Source organism: Kogia breviceps, chromosome 10 (assembly GCF_026419965.1).
Source record: "Kogia breviceps isolate mKogBre1 chromosome 10, mKogBre1 haplotype 1, whole genome shotgun sequence".
NCBI classification, from domain to species: Eukaryota; Metazoa; Chordata; class Mammalia; order Artiodactyla; family Physeteridae; genus Kogia; species Kogia breviceps.
In genome coordinates, this window is record NC_081319.1 from 71,214,453 (window position 1) to 71,238,907 (window position 24,455).

Consider the following 24,455-nt stretch of genomic DNA (forward strand, 5'->3'; position numbering starts at 1 on the left):
TCCCTTGCCTCATAACCTGAGTACTCATATAGTTCAGGTTCATGTAATCTGAGGTCATAGCCAGCAGCCACTCGTGTTTGTTAAATAAAAGTAAAAGTAATCCAGGAACCTCAGGAAAGTAGAGATGGTTTAGTGATATGTTGGTTTTAAAAATTAATTTTAGCCAGGCTGCCCCACACTGAGTGGTGGACGGCCAGGGATCATTTTGAGTTAATATTTACCTTTTAGTCACTGCCCTGATTGACAGGCACAGCGTCGGGAAGGGCTCCATGGTCAGCTGCTTCTCTGTGTCTTAGAAACAGCACGTCTCCTCTCACTCAGACTGGAACATGGTCCTCATGAAGCAGAAAGGCCCCGCATGGGTCTCCGCTCTTTAGGAACCTCAGAAGTCTTTCCTCTAACCTCTTCCCTGTCCTCACTGCCCTTTCTTTGTCAGGTGTTTTGACTTTTCTGGGTTTAGCCGAGGGGCCCCTCTACTTTTTTTTTTTTTTTTTTAAATATTTATTTGTTTATTTGGCTGCATTGGGTCTTCGCTGCTGCGCAGGTTTTCTCTAGTTGGCGGCGAGCAGGGGCTACTCTTCTTTGTGGTGCACAGGCTTCTCATTGCGGTGGCTTCTCTTGTTGTGGAGCACAGGCTCTAGGCACGTGGGCCTCAGTAGTTGTGGCATGTGGGCTCAGTAGCTGTGGCTTGCAGGCTCTAGAGTGCAGGCTCAGTAGTTGTGGCACATGGGCTTAGTTGCTCCACGGCACGTGGGATCTTCTTGGACCAGCAATCGAACTGACGTCCCCTGCATTGGCAGGTGGTTTCTTAACCACTGCACCACCAGGGAAGTCCCGGGGCCCCTCTACTTTGTCCATGCTCAGCTGTGGTGACCTTGTCTCAGCTGCTGCTATCAAATACTTGCCTGAAAATACCAGATGAATAACACCCAACAATAAGTTTCTATACCACTTGAACCACTTAAAAATTATTACATACAGGTGATCAGATGAATTCCTTGACACTTTTCTTAAAACTGTGTTTCTTTTTCTTTTAATATATATATATTTTTAACTTTTTATTTTTGGCTGCGTTGGGTCTTCACTGCTGCACAGGCTTTCTTGTAGTTGCGGTGAGTGGGGGCTACTCTTCATGGTGGTGTGCGGGCTTCTCATTGCAGTGGCTTCTGTTGCAGAGCACGACTCTAGGCGCATGGGCTTCAGTAGTTGTGGTGTGCAGGCTCAGTAGTTGTGCCGCACGGGCTCTAGAACACAGGCTCAGTAGCTGTGGCGCACGGGCTTAATTGCTCCGCGGCATGTGGGATCTTCCCGGACCAGGACTCGAACCCATGTCCCCTGCATTGGCAGGCAGATTCTTAACCACTGCACCACCAGGGAAGCCCAAAACTGTGTTTTTCTGGATGAAATATTTAACTCTTATTTTATGAAATTCTTTAGATGTATAGCTGAAAAGATTTTTTTTTCCTTTTCTCAATCAGTTTACTTTTGTGATCAGAAAATATTATGTAAGGTATTCTTTTGAGTCCAGTTTAAAAAAAAATGAAAGACAGGAATCAGGTAAGCCAGAGGCTTTGGAAAATAGAAGAGCTGTCTGTAGTCTGATGCCTTGAATCCTCTCATGCCTGCCAGTCGGGCTGATTAATTCTGACCCAACAGATCACAAAATCTAGAAATTGCCCTGCGATCACAGATGGTTCCTGGGAAATGCCTAAAGCAGTTAATGGACAAGTTAACTCTTGTCAGTTTAAGCAAAAGCCGTTCTTCCTGAAGCTGTAAGGGAGTGTTTGAGGCATAGATGAGGCTGATTTTAGGCCCGAGATCTGGAGTTCTCAGAAAAATAAATACTTGACTGGGGCTACCACTCAGGTGGTACATTTTATCAGCTAATAATGCCGGGCTTGACAGCATGTTCTTGTCAAGCCCAGAAGGGGCAATTTGATTTTTATAGAGAGCTTTTGGGTTTCCTCTTTTTGGATGCTTTGCCTCTTAAAACAGCCATAAAATATCCCTTAAAATCTCATTCCCTCCAGTCTGAGTCCTGGCTGCCGAACACTGCATAATGACAACCAGAGACGCTGCCCTCATTGGAGACTGTGTTGCTGGCATGGTTTCCCGTTCCAGCTTCAATTATATGTTGAATTTTCTCAAGTGGGACGTTTAATGATCCTTCTGAACAGACTGTTTATGCTGAATGAAGCCCTTCAGAGAGCATTTGGGCCTCCCTTTCTCTGCTGCTTTTTGATGGTGCACTCAGCTCACAGTTTTTGACTGAATGTGTGAATTTTATCCTCCCAGCAGCCAGAACACTAAAACTAAACTCTCCTCCCACTCTCTGAAATGCTGGTGAGCTCTGCCATTGACTGTGAAAGCCATGGGCTAACGGGCAGGCCAGGCGTAAGGGCAGAACATGGGGAAACAACAACCCCCAACTCGAGGCCCCAAGAGAGGGTTCAGCATCCTGTCTGGTCCCTTTTCCCCCTGGACAGCTAAAGGTTTGGAACTGGCACAGTTACTGAGAGCTGTATCTTACCAACTTAAACCTCATGTTCAGTTTTCTTCCTTGAGACCAGAAGGTGGAAATGGGAAGCTTTGAAAATTGACTTTTATTTTGTAGGTACGTTTGGAATTAGGTTAAGTTTGGCTGTGAATAACAGAGATCTAAAATAACAGTGGCTTAAACAAGGTAGAAGTTTATTTGTTCCTCATATAATAGCAATAATACTAGCTATCATTTGCATAATGCTTATTTTATGACAGGCATTGTTAGCACTTTCCATTTATTGACTTGTTTAATCCTTACAATGTGCATTGACACTGGTAAGATATTACCACCTTAACAGATGAGGCGTTGAGGCACGGAAGGTAAAGTCACTTGCCTAAAGCCACATAGCTCGTGAGTGACAGAGCCAGGATTTGAGCCACACAGTCTGGCTCCAGAGTCTGTGCTTAGCCACGTGCTCTTTTGTCTGACAGAAAAGCCACAGGTCACCAGGGCTGATGTGGCAGCTGTGCTCCCCAGTCTACTTGGGGACCCAGACTCTTTCTCCCTTGTTACTCTGCTGTGTGTGGTTTCCATTCCCAGTGACATTCCCGCTGCAATGTTCCGGAATGGTAGAATGCCTAGGTAGGAAAAGACCCTTCAAATTATTGTGGCACTCTGGATTTTCTTTTGGGAAATATGTAAGAATTAGTGGGAGTGGTTTTGTCTTGAGCCTTCCTTGTGGGTTTCATTTTTTTTCTTACAACCCTATTTTCTTTTTATTTAATAAATTTATTATTTTTTAATTTTTGGCTGCGTTGGGTCTTCATTGCTGCACGCGAGCTTTCTCTAGTTGCGGCGAGCGGGGGCTACTCTTCGTGGCGGTGCACGGGCTTCTCATTGCAGTGGCTTCTCTTGTTGTGGAGCACAGGCTCTAGGCGTGCGGGCTTCAGTAGTTGTGGCATGTGGGCTCAGTAGTTGTGGCTCATGGGCTCAGTAGTTGTGGCTCACAGACTCGAGAACACAGGCTCAGTAGTTGTGGTGCACGGGCTTAGTTGCTCCACAGCATGTGGAATCTTCCCGGACCAGGGATCGAACCCTGACACCTGCATTGGCAGGCGGATTGTTAACCACTGCACCACCAGGGAAGTTCCACAACCCTATTTTCATAAAGAGGAAACTACTGCCTTGGACGGTTGGTGTGATCAGTTTCGCTCACTAAAAAGGAAAACACATGCTTCCCTAGCGCACTCCTGGGGGTCTGGTCCTGGAGAGTGGTCTGGTGGTACCTGAGGTTAGATCACGTGAACCTGTGGCCCAGAGTGGTTCTCATATGGTTCCTCTGGCCACTGTTCACGGTAGTGGGAGTTGGAGGCACCTGAGTATCCATCCATGGGGGGAATGGATATGTAAAGGGGTGGTGCTCTGTGTGGGGCAGTGAACTAGAGGCCTGCACAGCAACACGGAAGGATCTTAGAAATGTAAGATGAAACAACAGGAAAAAGGAAGTTTCTGAGCTGGGTCTTAGAGCCCAGTATCACTTAATTAAATTAATAGTATGTATATATGGCCACCCCCCCACACACACAAGCCCCCACTATACAATAAGTGTTTAAGTTAGAAAAATAGAAAGATGGTATTTTTTGGAAGGATTTTTTTTTGCGTGGTTTCTCACACAGACCTTTATATATTATCTGAAGTCTTCATTTCTTCAGGCTTAGTGTTGTTTTACAAAATCTTGTTTGTTTTTTGGTAGTGAAAGGTAGATGTAGTCAATGGTAGCCCCTTTTTTCTAAAATCATGTGCATTTTTTCCTGACTATAAAAATTATGCTTATTGTAGAAATTTTGAACAGTAAGGCTTAAAGAAAATAAAAATTCTTTATCCCTACCACCTTAGGAATAAGCACTGTAAACCTTTGTGATATATTTTGTCTTTCCTCTGTGATTATTTAAACACATAAATATTGTATGTGCAGTAGTTGAGAGTAAACTATAAATAATTTTGTACTTTACTCCTTTCCCTCAATGCTGTGACATGTTTTCCCATATCATTACAAATTCCTAGTAAACTTCATCTAAAATAAACTATATTGTGCCTACTGTGTGCCAGGCGCTGTTGTTGACACTTTACTTGTATTAACTGTGGGCTTTTACACTGTTCCCAGGGTCATAGCTTTTCTGACCAAAGCACCCCGCCCTCCCCAAAAGGGTTATTACAGCCCTTGATGTCCATTAGAAAAACGCTGTTGGGGCTTCCCTGGTGGCGCAGTGGTTGAGAGTCCGCCTGCCGATGCAGTGGACACAGGTTCCTGCCCCGGTCCAGGAAGATCCCACATGCTGTGGAGCGGCTAGGCCTGTGAGCCATGGCCGCTGAGCCTGTGCGTCCGGAGCCTGTGCTCTGCAACGGGAAAGGCCACAACAGTGAGAGGCCCGTGTACCGCAAAAAAAAAAAAAAAGAAAGAAAGAAAAACGCTGTTTATATAGGATGAGAATCTGAGAGTTGTTACACATTTCCCCCAAGAAGGTCCAGATGTAGGTCTAAATAGAGTAATAATTCTCATAAATGAAAGAGAATACATTTCATCATATGCCTGTGTCTCTCTGCAGCACCAGGGACTGCAGTGAACACCCTGTTTTCAAAAGAGGGCTCCAAGGTGATAAGCTGCGTTTGGCACAGAACTTAAGGGCCTGAACATTTCCATGTGTGGCCTCTGACAGGCATGCAGGGACCTGTAGGTTGAAGTGCCCTGTCTTGTCCACCTCTCTCTGGCAGGAAGGAAACATCACATGGCCTCTTCCTTCTTCTAGAAGACTCTTACGTTCTCCCCACTTGTATCTCAGACCAGATAGACAACCTCTCACTCTTGTCATTTAGTGTGGGATTTCCATGAGAAGCTAATAGGCGATCCTCTTTAAAAGAGGTCCCATGGCTAAAGAAGCTGGGGAAATGCTGGGTAAGCAAGGTTAAGGAGATTTACTTAATGCAGAATGTCTAATAACTTCTCAAATCCTTTTGTGTGCTATGATCTTCGTGAATCTCCAAGACGAGGATATATAATGCAGCATTTCTCAATCATATTTGTCTGTGAAAGCTTTTTTCTTGAGTATCCTATAGGATTGAGGTTTTGCAGAACCCATCTCGATAACTACCAGATTGGTGAGATTAAATCCTGGGCGCTTTCATGAGTTTGGGCCATCTTCCTTCACACACTCATCTTCACTTCTGAGTGGTGAGGCCATAGGTCTTCCTTGTCAGAACTGGGGGATCCCATCTTTAAAATGAACTATTGGGGCTACCTGATCCCATCTTTTCTCACTACCTGTGTGAGTGTGCTAGACAGTTCAGTGAATTTCTGAAATCAAAGAATTTTTCCAGACCATCTCCAGGGGGCTGGATGTAGCTCTTTTAAAAAATTCATTTATTTTTATTTTATTTATTTTATTTTTGGCTGCTTTGGGTCTTCGTTGCTGTGCACGGCCTTTTCTCTGGTTGTGGCGAGTGGGGGCTACCCTTCGTTGCGGTGCTCGGGCTTCTCATTGTGGTGGCTTCTCTTGTTGCGGAGCACAGGTTCTAGGTGCACAGGCTTCAGTAGTTGTGGCACACGGGCTCAGTAGTTGTGGCTCACTGGCTCTAGAGCACAGGCTCAGTAGTTGTGGCCCACGGGCTTAGTTGCTCCGCGGCATGTGGGATCTTCCCAGGCCAGGGCTCAAACCCGTGTCCCCTGCATTGTCAGGTGAACTCTTAACCACTGAGCCACCAGGGAAGCCCCTGGATATAGCTCTTTGAACAGGAGGCCTGAAGTATTTTTTTCCTCAAACTAAATGAACAAATGCAGTGGAAGAGGAAGATACGTTGGACCCAGCAAAACTGGTATGAGAAATGGCCTGTTCGGCGTTGTAAGGAGATCCTCAAGAGCCTTTCTGGGACACGTTTGCCCACCTGACGAGGGGACGGGGAGGGCAGGCCCCTGTTCCTTGGCATCACGTTAGCCTGGCTCTCTCCTGGCCTTAAGGACCCTGTTGAAGATACTAGACTCTGTCTCTCTCCATTTTTTGGAGAAGACCTCTGGATTTTCTTCACCTTTTGTTTTACAGAAGAGGACGTGGAGAACTTTGATGTGACCAATTTGTCTCAGGACATGCTGCGAAGCATAGAAGCCGACAGCTTTTGGTGCATGAGCAAACTGTTGGATGGGATACAGGTGAGTGGTTCTGCCCTTGTGGGACACCTGGGTTGGGGCTTCCTGCAGCCCTTTGGGTTCCTTGTTGCTCTTCTGCATCAGACAGGGCCCCCCACCCAGCATGGCTCCTCCCCTTTTTGGTCCATCCATCTTTACCTCGTTCATTAGCTTTACAGCTTTCAAAAGACAATGGTCTAGTGTCCCCTGGAGCCTAAGGAAGTCTCCATGTTGCCCTGCCTTTGTCATCAGACTGTGCCCCTCCTTTCTTCTGTGCTCCCGGGCCCTGCGGTTTGCCTCCACAGCACAGGGCTCTTTTAGGCTTTCCTCACACTCTGCTGTTCCGTGAGATTCCTTTGTTCCCCAAAAGACTGGCACCAGCTTCGGAAAAACAGCTTGTTTTTTTTTTTTTTTTTTTTTTTTTTTTTCCGTTCGTGGGCTTCTCACCGCCGTGGCCTCTCCCGTTGCGGAGCACAGGCTCCGGACGCACAGGCTCAGCGGCCATGGCTCACAGGCCCAGCCGCTCCGCGGCATGTGGGACCCTCCCGGACCGGGGCACGAACCTGTGTCCCCTGCATCGGCAGGCGGACTCTCAACCACTGCGCCACCAGGGAAGCCCAGCTTGTGTTTTATAAATGTATTTCAGTGAATTTGAGGGATGGTGGCACGACTGTTTGGTATCCCTGTTCATCCTGAGTCCTATGTTGTTTGCAGGATAACTACACCTTTGCACAACCAGGGATCCAGAAGAAGGTCAAGGCACTAGAAGAGCTTGTCAGTCGGATTGATGGTAGGTTCAGAGGAAGAATTCTCTAGCAATAGCACAGTGTGATTCTGACACAAGCCAGTTATGCTTGTGGGCATAACTCAGCCCCCTTCCTAGCCACGACCCTTTTCAATTCACTCTGTGCTGTTGGCGGCACTGGCATCCTTCCGCATCTCAACCGGAAGGCGAGGTGAGAACTCTGCTGTTATGTCAAGTTCTTTTCTCTCCTTAGTTTTCTACCACTGAGGTCTCTCAGTCCTCCTTCAGCATATCTCCTCAAATTCACTCTTTCTTCTCGATGTCCATAGCCACAGCTCTGGTCCAGCCTTGCTTGGGTTTTTGCAGCTTCCTCCTAGAAGGACTTGCCTCCTCCATACTCTTTGCTCTTCCACACCATCTATCACACACCTGCATCTTTCCAAAGCACTGTTCTGGTCATGTCCCTCTTTTGCTCTGAGACCTACTGTGCTCTCCACTGCTCTTAGCATCAAGTCTGTAGTCTGACCTTGTCCTTCATGCTGTGATGTGACTCAGGACTCCTGGGCTTCATGCCGGGTCCCCAGGTCTGGCTGATACCCCAGCAGGACGTCCCATAGCTCCCTGTGACCTTGTCTGGGTGGGGAATATGAGTCGTGGCTTCCTGAAGCAGAATGTCTTTGAGGAACAGGAGCCCTACAGTAAGTCCTTGGCTCTGGCATGGAATCATGGAGTGTTAGAACTGAAGGCAACTCAGGAAGCCCTGCTGTTGACCGATGAGGAAACTGAGGCCTAGGGAGAGAAGTCGGAATTACTATCACGTAGAGGTCTGACAGCGAGGTCTTCTGTTAAGAGGAATCTCTAGCACCAATTAATTCCACCAATTACTACACAACTGTTAAGTCCCATTGTCTGGTTTTCTATCACGGATTTTTCTGCTTCACCAAAGCATTCCCTTCGCCAGTATAGAGATATGTATATCTTTCTCTGTTCCCAGGTTCTCTTTCCATGAAAACCTTCCCTGATTTGTTCTACTCACTCCAGCTTCCTTTTATGACTTAGGATTTCAGTCTTCCCAGCATGTTTGATTATTTACTATTTTTATCCTGTGCATCATATGTGGGATACTTTTAGCCTCTTTGCCTTATTGCTCTGGCCCAGCTGTTAGCTCCATGGTGGGGCCCACATCCAGCTCTCTTGCATCCCTCACTTGGATCCTGGTACAGGGCCTGTGCCAAGCTGTCTGACAAGGGCCAGGTTCCAGAGGGTCTGAGCTGTGGTTTTTGCCACTGTCTGGCCTGTCCTTTTTGTTTGTTTGTTTCCTTTTTCCAGCCCTCAAAAATACCTGAAAAATACAGGCACAGTGCTTTAGGATGGTGGATTTTAAAATGTATATATCTTTTTTTTTTTTTTTTTTTTTTTTTGCGGTACGTGGGCCTCTCACTGTTGTGGCCTCTCCCGTTGCGGAGCACAGGCTCCGGACGCGCAGGCTCAGTGGCCATGGCTCACGGGCCCAGCCGCTCCCCGGCATGTGGGATCTTCCCGGACCGGGGCACGAACCCGCGTCCCCTGCATCGGCAGGCAGATTCTCAACCACTGCGCCACCAGGGAAGCCCCAAATGTATATATCTTTATGCTTTGAATTATAGACATTTAGACACTTGAGAAAAACACAGAATAAAAAGTAAAAATCCTTCCCCTTCCTTAAATTCTACTCCCCAGAAATAACCATTACTGATAGTTACTCTTTCAAAAATTGTATTAAGTATCTGCCCCATGCAGGTGCTATTGTAAGCACTTTTATTTTCTCATTTTATTCTCCCCCAAACTTTCCGAGATATGGATGATCATCTCCATTTATAGATTAGGATACTGAGGAGGATAGTGATTTTTTTTTTTAATCCTGTCAAGCCGTATTTGAGGGGCTGTCATGTAGAACAGGGGTCAGGTTTGTTTGGGTTGCTCCAGAATACTACACCAATACCAAGGGGTGGGAGTGGGGAGGGAGCTAGTGTCTGCTAGTGTCAACGAGGCACTTTCTGATGAACCACTTAATACATCAGTGGGTGAGGCTGCCCTTGAGTGGAGTCGGTGAACCTCTTTCACTGGCGGTTTAAGTCCCTGCTGGCTGCCATCTGTCAGGGGTGCTGAAGAGGAATCCTCACTGGTGGGAGGATGGCCAAGGTGACCCGCACCATTCTTTTCTATTCTGGGTTCTTCTCTGATGAGTAACAAGGTCAAGCAGCCACGTGAGCCTTATGTCTCCTGCTCTATGGCTCGAGCAGCCGTGCGAAGGAAGAAAAGTCCCTAGAATGTCACTATGGGGTGTTCAAATAGTTCTACTACATGCAGGGCTGAGTAGTAACCATGCAGTGTTGCTGTGAGGTGGTGGAATCAAACGTAAAGGATGGTCAGATGCCAGTTTGGCCCCTCTGTGTCTGGCTTCTCCAGGGACAGTGGCTGAAAAGAAATGGAAACCACCTTTTTGGCTCATGTGACTCTTTCAGGGTCCAGTCCCCTAGGTTACTCTCAGGGGGCCAATGACACTTTCTGTTTCAGAGCAGGTACATAATCACTTCAGGAGGTACGAGGTCGAATACCTACAGTTTGCCTTTCGTTGGATGAACAACCTGCTTATGCGGGAGCTTCCCCTTCGCTGCACCATCCGCCTGTGGGACACATACCAGGTATGAGGAGATCCCTGCCCTCTGCATGCCAGGCTGTCCCTGAGGCACCCAGCTCCCTGCCGGGTGTGCAGTATAGCTGCTCGGAAGTTCCCGCCACCTCCTTTCTACCTCTGTGTCTGCCTTAGCCTCATAGGCAGGACCTCTGCTAAATCTTTTCAGGCCTCTGCTCACCCAGCCATTAAAGGGGTGCTGTTCTGCTTTCCCACCTTGCAGAAGGGTTGGCTCTGAGAGGGCTTGGAGACCTAACAGTTTTTTCCCTTCCCAGTCTGAACCGGAAGGGTTTTCCCACTTTCATCTCTACGTGTGTGCAGCCTTCTTGATCAAGTGGAGGAAAGAGATCTTGGATGAGGAGGACTTTCAGGTGAGTGGCCTGGAGCTCAGCCTGCACTGGGGATGAGTGTCAGAATGGGAGTCATCCCGCTAGCGGGGCTGTGCACGTAGAAGCTAGCACAGCAGGTACCTGGCTGGAAAGAGCAAAGGAGAAAGGATGCTCCCAAGAGGGTGCCCTTCCCAGTTGGCAGGAAGGCACTGGGGCCCAGAGTTCTTCCGTGTGAACGGGTCTTAGTGCCAGAAAGGCTGCAGAGCAGCTGGGCGGGTCTAAGAGACCTTTCAGTCATTCACTGACCAGCACTGGTTGAATGCCTGCAACATACTAGGCACCACTGAGGGAGTAGGACATACAGAAAGTAGAACAGAGAAGTCTGCTCTTGTAGAGCTTACATACTAGTTGGGGAGAGACTTAAAGTAAACAAAAGCCTAGTAGGGCTTCCCTGGTGGTGCAGTGGTTGAGAGTCCGCCTGCCGATACAGGGGACACGGGTTCGTGCCCCGGTCCGGGAGGATCCCACATGCCGTGGAGCGGCTGGGCCCGTGAGCCATGGCCGCTGAGCCTGCGCGTCCGGAGCCTGTGCTCTGCAACGGGAGAGGCCGCAACAGTGAGAGGCCCGCGTACCGCAAAAAAAAAAAAAAAAAAAAAAAAAATCCTAGTAAATAGTAAATTAAAATGACTGTTAGAAGGAGATAGAAATATAATTTTTTTAAAGGTAGAGCAGGATAAAGGGATTATTAGGTGGTAGGGGAGGGACAGGTTACAATTTCAAAGTAGTCAGGATAGGCTCACTGAGAAGGTGACATTTGAGCAAAGTCTGGGAGAAGGTGAGGGAGCGAGCCATGTGGACATCTGGGGATCTGCGGGGAGAGCGTCCAGGCAGGAGGAACAGGCTTGCAGAGGCCATGGGGTCGCAATGTGCCTGGGCTGTTGGTGGAACCATGATGGTGGCCAGTGTGGCCTGGAGCAGAGTGGCCCAAAGGGAAGAGTAGGAAGAAGTGAGGCCAGAGAAGTCACAAGGGACCCAGATCATGGAGGACTTTGTAGCCAGAGTAAGGACTTTGGCTTTTACTCTGAGTGGAAGGGGAACCGCAAGAGGGTCTTGAGCAGAGGAGGGACATGATCTGACTTACGGTTTCAGAGGTTCACTCTGGTGTGGGCTGCAGGTGTGGGCAAGGGTGCAAGCAGGGAGACCACCCAGGAGGCTAGTGTTAAGTCCTCCAGGTAACACATGAGAGTGGCTTGGACCTGGATGGTGGAGTGGAGGTGTAACAAGCGGCCCAAGCTTGGATATAGAGCCAACAGGAATTCCTGAGGAATTGTGTGTCGAGTATTACAAAGGGATGAGTCAGGGTGGCTTTACGCACGTTTACGGAGGAAGATCAGGAGTTCAGTTTTGGGCATGTCGAATTTTAAACGCCATTAGACATCTGAATGGAGAGGTAGAATAGGGAGATAAATCTTAGGGGTCTGGAGTCAAAAGAGAGAGCAATCTGGACTGGGCATGTATGTTTAGGAGCCTTTGGCTAGATGGTCTTTAAAGCCAGCGCCTTACATGAGATCCAAAGGAGGTGGGAGTGGACAGAGGAGAGAAGAGGGCCAGGCCTGAGCCCTGCACCCTCCTACACAAGAGGTCAGGGAGGCGAGGCAGACAGGCAAGGAGGCAGGGGGGTGACCAGTGGGAGCCCAGCGTCCTGGGACCTGAGGCGGGGATGTGAAGAAGACTGAAGAGGTGGCAGAAGCCAGGCAGCTGCTGCAGGGGGCCCAGGACAGGGGGACAGGGAGTGGGGATTGAAGGTACAGGTAGCCAGGCTCTGCCATCTGCAGAGAGAGAGGCCTGAAGGCAGTTCATGGTCATAATCTCTGGAGGTGGCAGTGGGCTTTTGTTTTTCTGCTTTGTACGTTGCTGAACTGAGGGGTTTGGGGGTTGTTTTTGTTTTAATGGGTATATATTCCTTTTAAAAACAGGAGGGGAAAAAGCCAGAGGAGGTTGAATGTTTTTCTAAGTTCTAACTGATACCGTAGGTGTTCTCAAGAACAGCAGCATCTCCAAGTGACCCCCGAGGAAGTCCCACTCTATAATTGGTGTTAGCTGGTTAAAGCACAGAATCCTGTTCAGCAGATAAAAGGAAAGACAGGACCCAATTTGCCCAAGAAATGGCTTTGGAAGAAAAAAGCAAAGAGTGGGCTTCTGTGAGTAGGTGGTAGCCATGGGGCCGAGGCTGCAGGCAGCGGATAAAGAGCCACAGCTTCTGCCAACCAGCAGCATGTGTGATGCCCTAGGATAAATGAGGACAAGGGCCTGGACTGGCCACGTACTGGGCGAGCTGTCAGGTTTTTTTTTTTTTTTTTTTGCGGTACGCGGGCCTCTCACTGTTGCGGCCTCTCCCGTTGTGGGGCACAGGCTCCGGACGCGCAGGCTCAGAGGCCATGGCTCACGGGCCCAGCCGCTCCGTGGCACGTGGGATCTTCCTGGACCGGGGAACGAACCCGTGTCCCCTGCATTGGCAGGAGGACTCTCAACCACTGCGCCACCAGGGAAGCCCGAGCTGTCAGTTTTGATAATGTGGTTGAGGTGGAGCAGGATATCGAGAGCACGAAGTCGAATTTGGTTATCATGAGCCAGCCTCAGAGGGCCTTGTCATATGTGATAAAAGTGCTTCCGAGATTAGCTCAGGGAAGTGGACGTGATTTCTGGAATGGCTTTTAGCGATTCACAATATCGATAGAGTACAGGACAGTAGTCTGTGACTTTAAAACTCTGGTAGACATGGAGGTATTCTATGCTGGGTAGCATATTCGATTATCTGATGGACCTGAGGTCTTTCTGCACTAACCCACAGAATGACAGTGGACTTTTTGTCAGCTTATTAGTACCTCAGCTAGTCCTACTCATAGAGGAGTCTCCCCTCTTTCCTTTAGACAAAACAGAATGGGTGATTAAAGTTCCTTCCAACTCCATAGTTCTGTAATTCTATGAATAATAAAAGAAAAACTGCACCTGGCTGTGTTAGGATAGACGAGCGGTGTCCCTTAGGAGACAGAAGCATGGCATGGGTGTGAGGAACAAGGGCAGAAGAGTGTTGTGTGGGGTTGTGAGATGCTGTTCTGTGACCTCTGTAGAGAAAGAAGGCTAACTAATCCTAACTGCTAAAGGGCTGCCTGCAATTAAATCACTGCAGAGGAAGCTCTGTCAGTGAATACAGGTATCCCAGAGAGCCAAACAGGCCTAGCCTGTGGGAGAGAAGCTTTTAGGACTAAAAGCTGAGTGACTCGAAGAAAAACCAGGTGAAGTAGCTGCAGATATAAAAGTTAGAGCTGTGGCAGTTTCAGCAGACTGGCGATGTATCACCCTTAAAGAGCAGAGAAGGGGAGCCAGCTGAGGGTATAGGGTGAAGCAGCAACCCTCCTTCTAAAGTTGGGGACTATGCAGAATAGTATAGTGGTTAAGCCATGGTCTCCGGGGCCGGTCTGCCTGGGGTCAAATCCTAGCTCTGCCATTTTTCTAGGTGTGCAACCTTAAGCAAGTAAATTGGCCCTCTATGCCTCAGTTTTCTTATCTGTAAAATGGGGATGAGAGTACTTACCTCCTAGGATTATTTTGAGGATTATACAAATCACTACATGCGAAGCTGTTGGTGTACTTTGCATATGGCCCTCAAAACAGTGAGCTTATTATCACTAATGTTACTTCCCGCAGTGTACTCTGTGAGTCCGGGGAGCAGTGAAGTGAAGACAGCAAGTCTCTAAGTGGTTTTAAACTTACCTGAGTAAACCGTGCTAGGCTAATCCTGGGTGAAACCAAGCTGGATGACCAAATGGGTCTGGAGAGGAGGTGTTCAGAGGGTGCAGGGGCAAAGGGCGGTGCCCCAGCTGTGGTGAGAGTACCCAGAAGAAAGGCATCTGCCTCTCCCTAGCTGGCCGATTGTCTGGAGTCTGCCTGGGAGAGGGGACCAAAAACTGACACAGGAGGCTCACCTTAAGAGGTTTCTGGGACTTCCCTGGTGGTCCAGCGGTTGGGACTCTGCACTTCCACTGCAGGGAGCACGGGTTTGATCCCTTGTCAGGGAACTAGGATTCCACATCGCAGCATGGCCAACAACAACAACAAAGAGATGTTTCCTTCCTGAGACCTCTGAGCAAAGGAACCTCAGGCGTGTCCATGCACACGCACTGTAGGGGCAGAGTGGCCCCATCCTCTGGGCCATAGGCTGCTTCAGATGAGAGCTTCCAGCAGAGCTGCACCAAGACTCTTTCATGGTAGATGGCCCTCAGCCTGGGCTGGCGTAATAGAATAATGGTGATAATGTTAGGTTGCATCTTATGAAATTATTTTTATAGGTCAAAACAAGTATTGGCAATTTAATAAGGTTCAATCTAATAGCGGGCCTCTCACTGCTGTGGCCTCTACCATTGAGGAGCGCAGGCTCCGGACGCGCAGGCTCAGAGGCCGTTGCTCACGGGCCCAGCCACTCCACGGCATGTGGGATCTTCCCGGACCGGGGCACGAACCCGTGTCCCCCGCATCGGCAGGCGGGCTCTCAACCACTGCGCCACCAGGGAAGCCCTGTTAGTACTTTTAATGTACCAGGCACTATCCTAAATGTCTCTCTGTGTTAATTCATTGCAACAGTCCCACAAGATAAGTTGTAATTCCTACCTCCATTTCACAAATGGGGAAACTGAGTCACAGAGAGATTGACTAGGCCAAGATCACCCAGGGAGTAAGTGTAGAGACCTGGAATCTGTGCTCTGGGCATGGATTATGCTCTGATGCCTCTCCCTCAGGGCCTGGCCAGGCACTTCCTGGGGCATGTGAGCTCGGTTTATGTGGTACCTGCTCATGGGCATGGTTCTTCCTCCCCCTCCCCCTCCTCCATTATTATGGAGGTAATAATTTCCTAGATACATTATTTTATGTAAGTCAGAACAGGCACTTGAGCAAATGCCTGGTCACCTGCAGCCTAAAATGTCCCCTCGGGAGAAGCAGCATCTTTGAGAGTCTAGGAGAGTGTGGGACCCCACAGAGGGCTCAGAAGTGATGTTGAGAAGCCCCGCACAGCGAACTCTAAGACTAATAACCACAGTTCCTTTAAATACATAAAAAGGGAACTGGCAGAGGAGATGACTCTAAACTAGAGTAGCAGCTGGTCTCAGAATCCTTTGCTTTCATCTTATGGAAGAAAACCTTGGAGAGATTCCCACTCTGAAAGTGACTTTTGTAGGAGATAGGTCAGAGTTATTAAATGAAATAGTGCTAAGCCCGTGGGATGTTCCAGGCCTAAATAACAAACTAAATGTAAATAAATCCCTTGAACCAGATGGCGTCCACCCACCACTTCTGCAGGAACTCAAGGGTAGGATTGTGAAACATTGCCCAAATGCAGGCCCCATCTTCACAGATACCCAGTAAATTGCCAGTTTGAATCCTGCCCAGAAGAAGGGTTCAGAGACAACCCTGGGACCTAAAGATCTTCCACCAAGAACAAGCTGGTGTGTGTGAGAAAGGGCACGATTCCTCAACATGTAAACAAAACAAACATTGGAGAGGGGGACTTGGCTTTCTGTGGTGGGGGAACTTGCTAAAAGTACTAGGTGCTTTGACACCAGGGAAGCCTATGAATACGTTTGACTGAAAATGTTTACATACAAGGACCTGTTTTTGAAAGTTTTTATTGAGACCAAGGAAATTGTTTTGCTACCTCACTGATTCTCAAAACAGAGGGATTTGTTTCAAAATACTTATTTGACTAGGAAAGTATTTTTACATGCCTGAATGCACTTAACGTTTGCAAAGAATGTTCTAGTATTGCTAGGTGATTCTGTACACAGTGTCATATTTAATAGTATATCTTTAATGTGACCTGTAGGTTCTTTGCTGTTAATTATTACTCATCCTCTTTGGTTGTCCTTATTACTGAGTAAAATTACCGAGTAAAATTAATCAGCTCTTCCAGATTTCCTTCAAACAGCCTCTTCTGTGACTTCTTTTCTTTTCATTCGTTCTCCATCATGCCCCACTTTTCTTTTACTCCAGGCATGCAGCATATAGTATAGTGGTTATGAGCACAAGCTCGAGAACCAAATTGCCTGGGTTCAAATCCCAGCCTAGCACTATGTAGGCTCTTGACCCCAGGCAACTTCCTTAACTTCTGTGCCTCAGTTTCCTCATCTGTAAGATGGAGGTAATAATATGTACCTCATAGAGTTGATGTGAGGATTAAATGTGGTAGTAGAGTACGTGTGAAGAACCCCATCTGGTGAGTAGTAAGTGCTCAGAAAATGATAATTACCATTATGAAGACTGTTATCTTTCATGGTCCCCCTCTTCCTCATCAATTCTTCCGTCTGTTGGACATTCTCTAATGACTTTCCCCTGCATTTTTTTCTTACCAACGCCTCTTTGCTTGTTACCTACTATCCCTTCTCCTTTGGCCCCCTTGTCTAATTGTTGTCTTCCCCCCACCCCCTCACACATGGCTCAGATCCTTCCTCTGCAATATTCCATTGCCTTTGGAATCTGTGGATTCTCAGAAGGTACCTTTTTCAGCCATTTCGAGTTTTTCTTTTCTGAAAGCCGTTGCCCCCTTCTGTTAACATGGAAACACTCTCTGCTGTTTGCCCCACAAGCTGTCTTCTCACGACTGTGGTGTTTCACCTGACTGCATGCTATGCTTAGTGATCCCATGAGCTGGCTTTGTAACAAATGTTCAGTTGTTCCCCACTCTAGCAGCGTCTCTTCTCTACCCTTTGGTTAAAGCACCTGATTTGTGATTAACACCTTCTTTCCCCACACGTGATAATTTGATTTCTACTTCTTTATCCCTAATTTATTAATGCACGGGCAGGGTTCCCATTGTTACAGCATTGTGTGGACGGTGCAGTTCCTAGGCATGGCCACCAGGTGGCAGAATGGTTCCTCCACCTAAGCCTAAGCCTCCCTGCCCTTGGGAGAGGTGGGAGGTTGACTTGGTCAGGGGAAGAAATATTTCAAGGCTTCTGGGAGGTTTCTAGCAAGACTAGAAGAATTGGAAATTACAGGTAGAGCTTCTCCTATCAAAGAATATTCTCTTCTAGAGAGGCCACCCCTTTGTTGGTTATTTTTGCTTGTCATTTACGCAAGTGTGTGTAACCATTAGAGAAAAATTAGAAATACCAATAAGCAAAAAGAAAAAAAAAAAGTTACCTGAAATCTTACCACACAAAGGTGATATATCTTCTTCCAGACATTTTGCCATGCAAATCCATAGGAATAAAAACATATTGTATGTACGTAACTGTTAATGGAAACATTTTGTATACGTTGTTTTTGTAACCTCTTTTTATCACTGTGCAAAATATAGTGGGTGTTTATAATGTCAGAAAGCATAGATCTATATGATTTTCCCCATTTTTGTATTTTTTTCACATTACATGAATACATGTACATGCTTGTACAAAAATTGTGAAAACATTAAAATAATAACTTGAGTGCAGGGTTTTCCAATTTACAGATTTATCTTTTTTCTTTTCGCTGCGCCACATAGGCCCTTGGCGGTGAAAGTGGCAGTGAAAGCGCGGAGTCCTGACCACTGGACCACCAGGGAATTTCCTTGACTTATGGCTTTGAGTTCTGTTCTCAGGCTTGGAATTCTCAGGGACAGGAGTTAAAATTAACAAAGTTTATTGAATGGGAGTATTCAGTGCTGGTAGAGATCTAGGGAAATGAGCATTTTTCTGGATGAGCTTTAAGTACCTTTAAAATGTTCATGCCCTTTGATACAGTAATTGCATTCCTAGGAATTTAGCCCAAGGAAATCATCTAAAATATGGCTTTTTGCACAAGGCTGTTCATTATAATTTCATTATAGTGAAAAACCAGAAATGATTAAATACTCAAAGCAGGAAGATGTAAATTATGGTATATCTGCATCATGGAAAATTCTTTGGCTGTTGAAAATGTCTAAAAGGAGTTTTTAATATTAGAGGAAATGCTTATGATAAATGCTAAACAGATTCAAAATTATTTAGAGCAAGTATTTCAACTGTGTAAAATGTGCAGAAAAAGGACTAGAAGGAAATATGCCAAAACATTTAAACGTGGCTTCCTCTTGATTATAAAGTTAAGGGTAATTTATTTTCTGATTTTTTACTTTTTACAAAGTAAACAAAACTTTAAACTTCCAGAGAATGTGTATTACTCAAAAAAAATTTTATAAGTAGGTAATATACAAAGACTTTATTGTAATAAATGAAATCAAGGGGACGTATGATGAGAAAAAGTGGAAGTCTCCCATCCCCAAAGGTAACCACTGTTAACAGCTTACCACCACCTAGCCTTCTAAAAATTTTATATACCTATGTACCTATACAAACATATAGTTGTGTTTTTTCTTTTACCTCAGTGGGATAGTACTATGAGTATTTTTCTGCAACTTGCTTGTTCCCCCGCCCCCCTAAAATGTCTTTGATATCTTTGCACCTTGGCACATGTAGGCCTACTTCATTTTACAGATGATGCCTTGTGTTTCATGATTTGGATAACTGGTTTATCTAAGTGCCCCATACTGACAGACACTTCCCTCGTGTCCTTTTCCCCACTATTTGAAGCGATGATGCAGTGCAGACCCTTGTACAGGAGTGGGAATATTTCCTGAGGAGAGGTACATAGAAGTTGAGTTGCTGGATCAGAGACCATGTGCATTTCTGGTTTTTTGTTTTGTTTGGTTTTTGGTTTGTTTGTTTGTTTTGGCCGTACTGCCACAACTTGTGGGATCTTAGTTCCCTGACCAGGGATCGAAACCGGGCCCTGGCAGTGAAAGCTCCAAGTCCTAACCACTGGGCCAGCAGGGAATTCCCTGCATTTCTTGTTTTGATAGATGTGGCCTGTGTTTGTTAAGCTGATGTAAACTTGTCTCTTGAAACCAAGACCAGAGAGTAACAGTGGCGTAAAACAAGGTAGTTGTTTACTTCTCTTCAACTAACAGTCTGAGTGTAAGAGTCCAGGGCTAACAGGGCTCCAGAGTAGCAGGGACTTGGATTTCTTCTCTCATGTTGCTCTGCCATCTTCAACACATAGCTTTATTCTAACGGTCTAAGATGACCACTTCCACTCCTCCATTCATAGCCATTTTCTAGGAATGAGAGAAGGATAAGCTTAGGGCAGATCCCAGGAGTTACACTGTTTCCAAAATTGGCCAGAACTTAATCATGCTGGCCATACATAGCCTTGATGTGCTGAGGCAGTTTTGTGCCCCACTAAATTTCTATTACTAAAGGAAGAAATTTTATAAAAGATATGCAGGACCTCTGCACTGAAAACTACAAAGCATTGTTGGATGGTACAAATCAGCCAAAGGCGGGGTTCTAGCATGTTCGTGGGCCACTGATATTTTGTATATATCTATTTGCATCCGTTTTTTTCCATTTGGTGGTTTTCCTTTTTTTCTTACTGATTTGTGGGTACTCCTTTTTTTTATTGTGGATATTAACCTTTTGGCTTTTATAAGTGTTACATTTTCTTATAGTCAGTTTCTTATATTTTAACCTTGTTTTTGTGCCTCCACATATTGAGGTTTCAAAATTGTATCAAATCTGTCTGTCTCTTTTTGTCTCTGGGTTTTGTCTTGCTACTATTTCTTTAATAATCAGAAAAATAAGAGGAATATCCAGTTCAGAAAGAAGACAGAGAAAGAACACAAAGTAGCAGCAGAAGCATGGGTAGCTAAATTACAGAGATAACCTAAAGTCTCACATTCATTTTTTTAAAATTTAATTAATTTATTTATTTATTATAAATTTACTTATTTTATTTATTTATTTTTGCCTGCATTGGGTCTTCGTTGCTGCGCGCGATCTGTCTCTAATTGTGGCGAGTGGGGGCTACTCTTTGTTGCGGCAGGTGGGTTTCTCATTGAGGTGGCTTCTCTTGTTGGCAGAGCGCGGGCTCTAGGCGCACGGGCTTCAGTAGTTGTGGCACATGGGCTCAGTAGTTGTGGCTTGCGGGCTCTAGGGCGCAGGCTCAGTAGCTGTGGTGCACGGGCTTAGTTGCTCCACGGCATGTGGGATCTTCCCAGACCAGGCCTCGAACTCGTGTCCCCTGCCTTGGCAGGTGGATTCTTAACCACCGCGCCACTGGGGAGATCCTCACATTCATCTTTTACTCTAATATCCTCTTTAATAGGCTATCTCCATGGAGCTGTTTGAGGGACCTGGGCTTTGAAAACTGAATAAGATTTAGATAGGGAGAGGAGAAAAGAGGAAGTGTTTCAAGTGAAAGGAACAACCTAAATTAAACCCTGAAGGCACAGATAAATGTGGCTGAAGTGGACCTGGCTGGATGAGGCTCATATGTTGGGAACAGTGGGAAATCAGCTGGACAGGTAGGTTGAGGAGAGTCTTTGGAGAACAGGGCAGAGGATAAATAAAGTGATTACAAGTGAACATTGGGATTCAGAGAAAGATGTCAAATGCAAAAGGGTACATAGCAGCCTTATCAATGAAGGTTTTGTTTTGTTTTGTTTTTCCTTAAAGGAAACAAATTAAGTATCTAATAAAAGGGAAAAAGGGAAACGGTTGAGTCAACTAGGGTATAGCCACATACTAGAATACTGACATTGAGAATAATCACTTTTGAAGGCTGCATGGGAAAACACAAAAATTATAGTAAAAAAGGATGGTTAAAAAGCATGTAAAATCATAATTATGATCACAACTATTTAAAGAAATACGCATGTGAAAAAAGACTAGAAAGGAATACTTTGAAATTAAGAGAGGTATATTTGGATGATGAGTGATTATTTTTCTCTTTTAAAGATCCTTATTTATTGTTGTCATTCTCTATTTATAATATTATTAAAGAAGCAGGTGTTAGTGGATCAGAGACTCAGCAGAGGCTATTCAAGGCTTCCTGAAGGTGAACTAGGAGCCAAGGGCTATGTGCCGCCTGGGAGGAGGGAGATCAGACCCTTGGGATGCATGACCCAGGAGAAGGGGCTCCATTCCAGGGCCTGCCGGTCCCTTAGTCAGTAATAAAATGATGAAAGTCCTTTCTTGCATTCCAGGGTCTCCTCATGCTGCTACAAAACCTACCTACGATACACTGGGGCAACGAAGAGATTGGGCTGCTCCTCGCTGAGGCGTATAGACTCAAGTACATGTTTGCCGACGCCCCCAATCACTACCGCCGATAGGTGCTGTCTCCCCATGGGGACCCAGACTGCCCCCATCTCTGATGGCAATCTGATCACTGTGGCCACTGTGCGAGCCGTGGACCCTGGCCAGGAACCACTCCTGCTGTAAAAAGCTCACATCCGCCGCCCAGGTCTTAACTTTTTGGCGTGCCTGTCCACCACTCCATGTCTCCAGATGGCTCTCCTGGACCACTATCAGTATTCCATGACATGTGGATGGGCCCAGCTCTGGGAGAGGACAGAAAAGGAGCTACAGGGTTGTCTGCCCCTTTAAAAGAAACTGGACAGAAGAAGGGGAAGGCTCAGGGTCTCAAGTCACATTGCCCTACATGCACTGGCTATCTCTTGCCTCCCAGCTCCAACTGATACTGTTGCTTTTTTGTGACATAGTTTGATTTGCTCACAGGTCAGAAACGCCTTATGTTTTCAAAAGACTCCTGGCCCCTCCCCTCTACCGCCAATTCCTAGCCTTTCCCCTTCTGCCCAAGTCTGAGCCAGTGAGGGGCAGCTTTTTAAGACCATTGTTCTCAGATAGAGGAGGCACTGATGCTTATAACTCTGGGAAGAGGCCTAACCCAAGGGCTAGGAATTTCATTTTTCCTTTTCTCACCAGACATCTGTATGTGTGCCTGCGTCTGTGTGTGTATGTGGGTATACACACCCATCAGCATTTAGTTACATGTCTGAATGTCTGTGTCCAGACTATCCCCATTGCAACCAGCTGGGAAGGGCCCCAGTGACCACATACACAAGCATCCCTGGAGAAGGATCAGGGCAGGGGAGAGAGAAGGGGCTTTTTACCTCTCCAGACCCTTTTTCCATGATGACCCACTCCAAGATATTATGTGTAAATTGTGTTATTATGTATATGGGTAAAGATGTATAAATATATGTCCTCTTTGTAGCAGATATGATTTTATATTTATAATGTGCATCAACATGTGAAAGCAATCTAGGTCACTAGCACAAATGAAGTTGCCAGGCAGGTGGCTTCAGCACCTCCAGGTTGGTTTCTGGGTGCCCTCCTGTGAGGGAAGTGAATGGGAGTCTGCTAGAGTGAGCACAGCCAAGCATATGGAGCTGCTTTGAAGACCGGGTGGCAGCCAACCCAAGCATCAGTGTCTCAGAGTTTTTCTCTCCCCGCCCCCCCCCACGCCTCAATCCTGCCCCAGGCCTTTGTGGAGCATCTGCCGTGCTCCTTACACGTCTTCAGCGGTCAGAGCTCCCCACCCTTCTCCCCTAGCAGCCTCCCAGAGAGAGGACTACAGAGGCAGAAGCCCTTCTGCATGTTTTAGCCCCTGCCTTTCCCCTGGAAGCTGGGGAGGGCTTTTGTTTTTACATTTTTAAGTCAGCATTGTATTCAAGACAGAAGCTATGACTGACTGTCAGTGCCAAGGAGAGGGGTTCCTGTGTGTCCCTGGGGCTTGGGGCTCTTCCCAGAGAGAGGTGTTCGGTGTCCCCCACTGTCACCATCACACCCCACACAGCTCATGAGATGTGTGACCTGTGTTGGATGTTGGGTGTTTGGTAGTGAAGAGGTGGCAGGCAGCCGGCACCCTCTTGGAAAGCCAGGCAGTTTTCCCCTGTGGGTAACGCCCTGAGTCTGCCAGCAAAGCCCACCACGCTGGCATGTTACATTTCTCATCGGGAGCTGTTTCTCAGGCATTCTTTCTAGCCCTTTCCTTTTCCCCTTCAGTGTGCCTCAATAGTCTCCTTCACAGAGTGAGAGGGCTGTGACCCTCCCTCGATGGACTAATTAAAGAAAGACACTTGTGTTCCCAAGTGGTGGTTTTATTTTTTTAGTTTTTATGTTTGTATGGGAAATTGTGGATAAAGTGAAAGAATTGTAAATAAACAGTGTATTTCCTCCTCCACTGCTGATTTTTCTGCCATGGATTTGTGTAACCTGGAACCTAACGTCTCCTTTTCTCAGGTTCTCCGTGCTGACGCCAGTAAGTACGGGGGACAAGCTTTCTGTAGGGCAGGCAGGGGACCAAGAGAAGATAAGGCAGCCTCGGAGGATGCGGCAAACACTCGATGAGCACCTCCTCTGTGCAGGACACTGTGGAAACTACACCGGTGAGTAACGTGGTCCCTCCTAGCTGACGTTTATAGGGCGCCTTGCCGTGTGCCAAGCACTGTGAAAAACACTTGAGGATTATTTAATTTATCCAAAAAGGAGTATATAACATAATGGAGGTTAGAAAATGGACTAGAATTTCAGTGCTGTATGAAAGCCTAGAGATATCTAGCTCAACAACCCTCACTGTTCACAGAGGAAAACCCAACCCAAGGCCAAGGAAGGGGACATCAGAATGGGAACTAGAGGACAGGCCTTCCAGCTTACCTGCCCTGTGTTTTTCCGACCAAATCATGCAGAAGTAAAATGTTTTCAAAGACTGGGCCTCCATTTAGGGTTTTCATTAAGGTTTTGGTTTGGGGGTTGTCGGTGGTTTTTGTTTGTTTGTGTTTTGTTTTGTTTTGTTTCGTTGGTTGGTTGGTTTTTCTCTTGGTAACCTTACTGTGAAATGTCTCAAGAAAGGCAGTTGACGGCACTTTTCTTCTACAAAGAATAGATTGGAATGGTGGTTTCTCCACCTAGAACGTCTTCCCGGGAATCCCTGGAGAGTGTTTCTTGGCTTCAGTCGTTAGGAGCTATATTAGGATTAGATTCAGCTACATGTAACACAGACCAAAAATAACAGCAGGGTTTACACAACATGGGAATTTACTTCTCCCTACCATGAAAGTCCAAAAGTAGGCAACCCAGGGCTGGTGTGATGAGTCTGTTTCACAAAGTCTTTAGGAACCTGGACTCCTCCAGGTCTTCATGGTCAAGGTGGCAGCTAGCACTCCAGCTACTACATCC

General features: G+C 46.5%; 1 protein-coding gene across 1 annotated transcript in view; it reads left to right on the top strand.

The window, feature by feature from the left end:
* Positions 1 to 23,460, top strand: part of TBC1D22B (TBC1 domain family member 22B) — a 65,604-nt gene extending 42,144 nt beyond the window's left edge. Inside the window, exons 9-13 of the mRNA XM_059076373.2 lie at positions 6,577 to 6,683; positions 7,374 to 7,449; positions 9,961 to 10,088; positions 10,354 to 10,449; positions 21,458 to 23,460. Of these exons, the coding sequence (XP_058932356.1) occupies positions 6,577 to 6,683; positions 7,374 to 7,449; positions 9,961 to 10,088; positions 10,354 to 10,449; positions 21,458 to 21,586 (536 nt within the window). The 3' untranslated portion in view covers positions 21,587 to 23,460. The remainder of the gene's footprint in view (positions 1 to 6,576; positions 6,684 to 7,373; positions 7,450 to 9,960; positions 10,089 to 10,353; positions 10,450 to 21,457) is intronic.
* Positions 23,461 to 24,455: the final 995 nt, after the last annotated feature.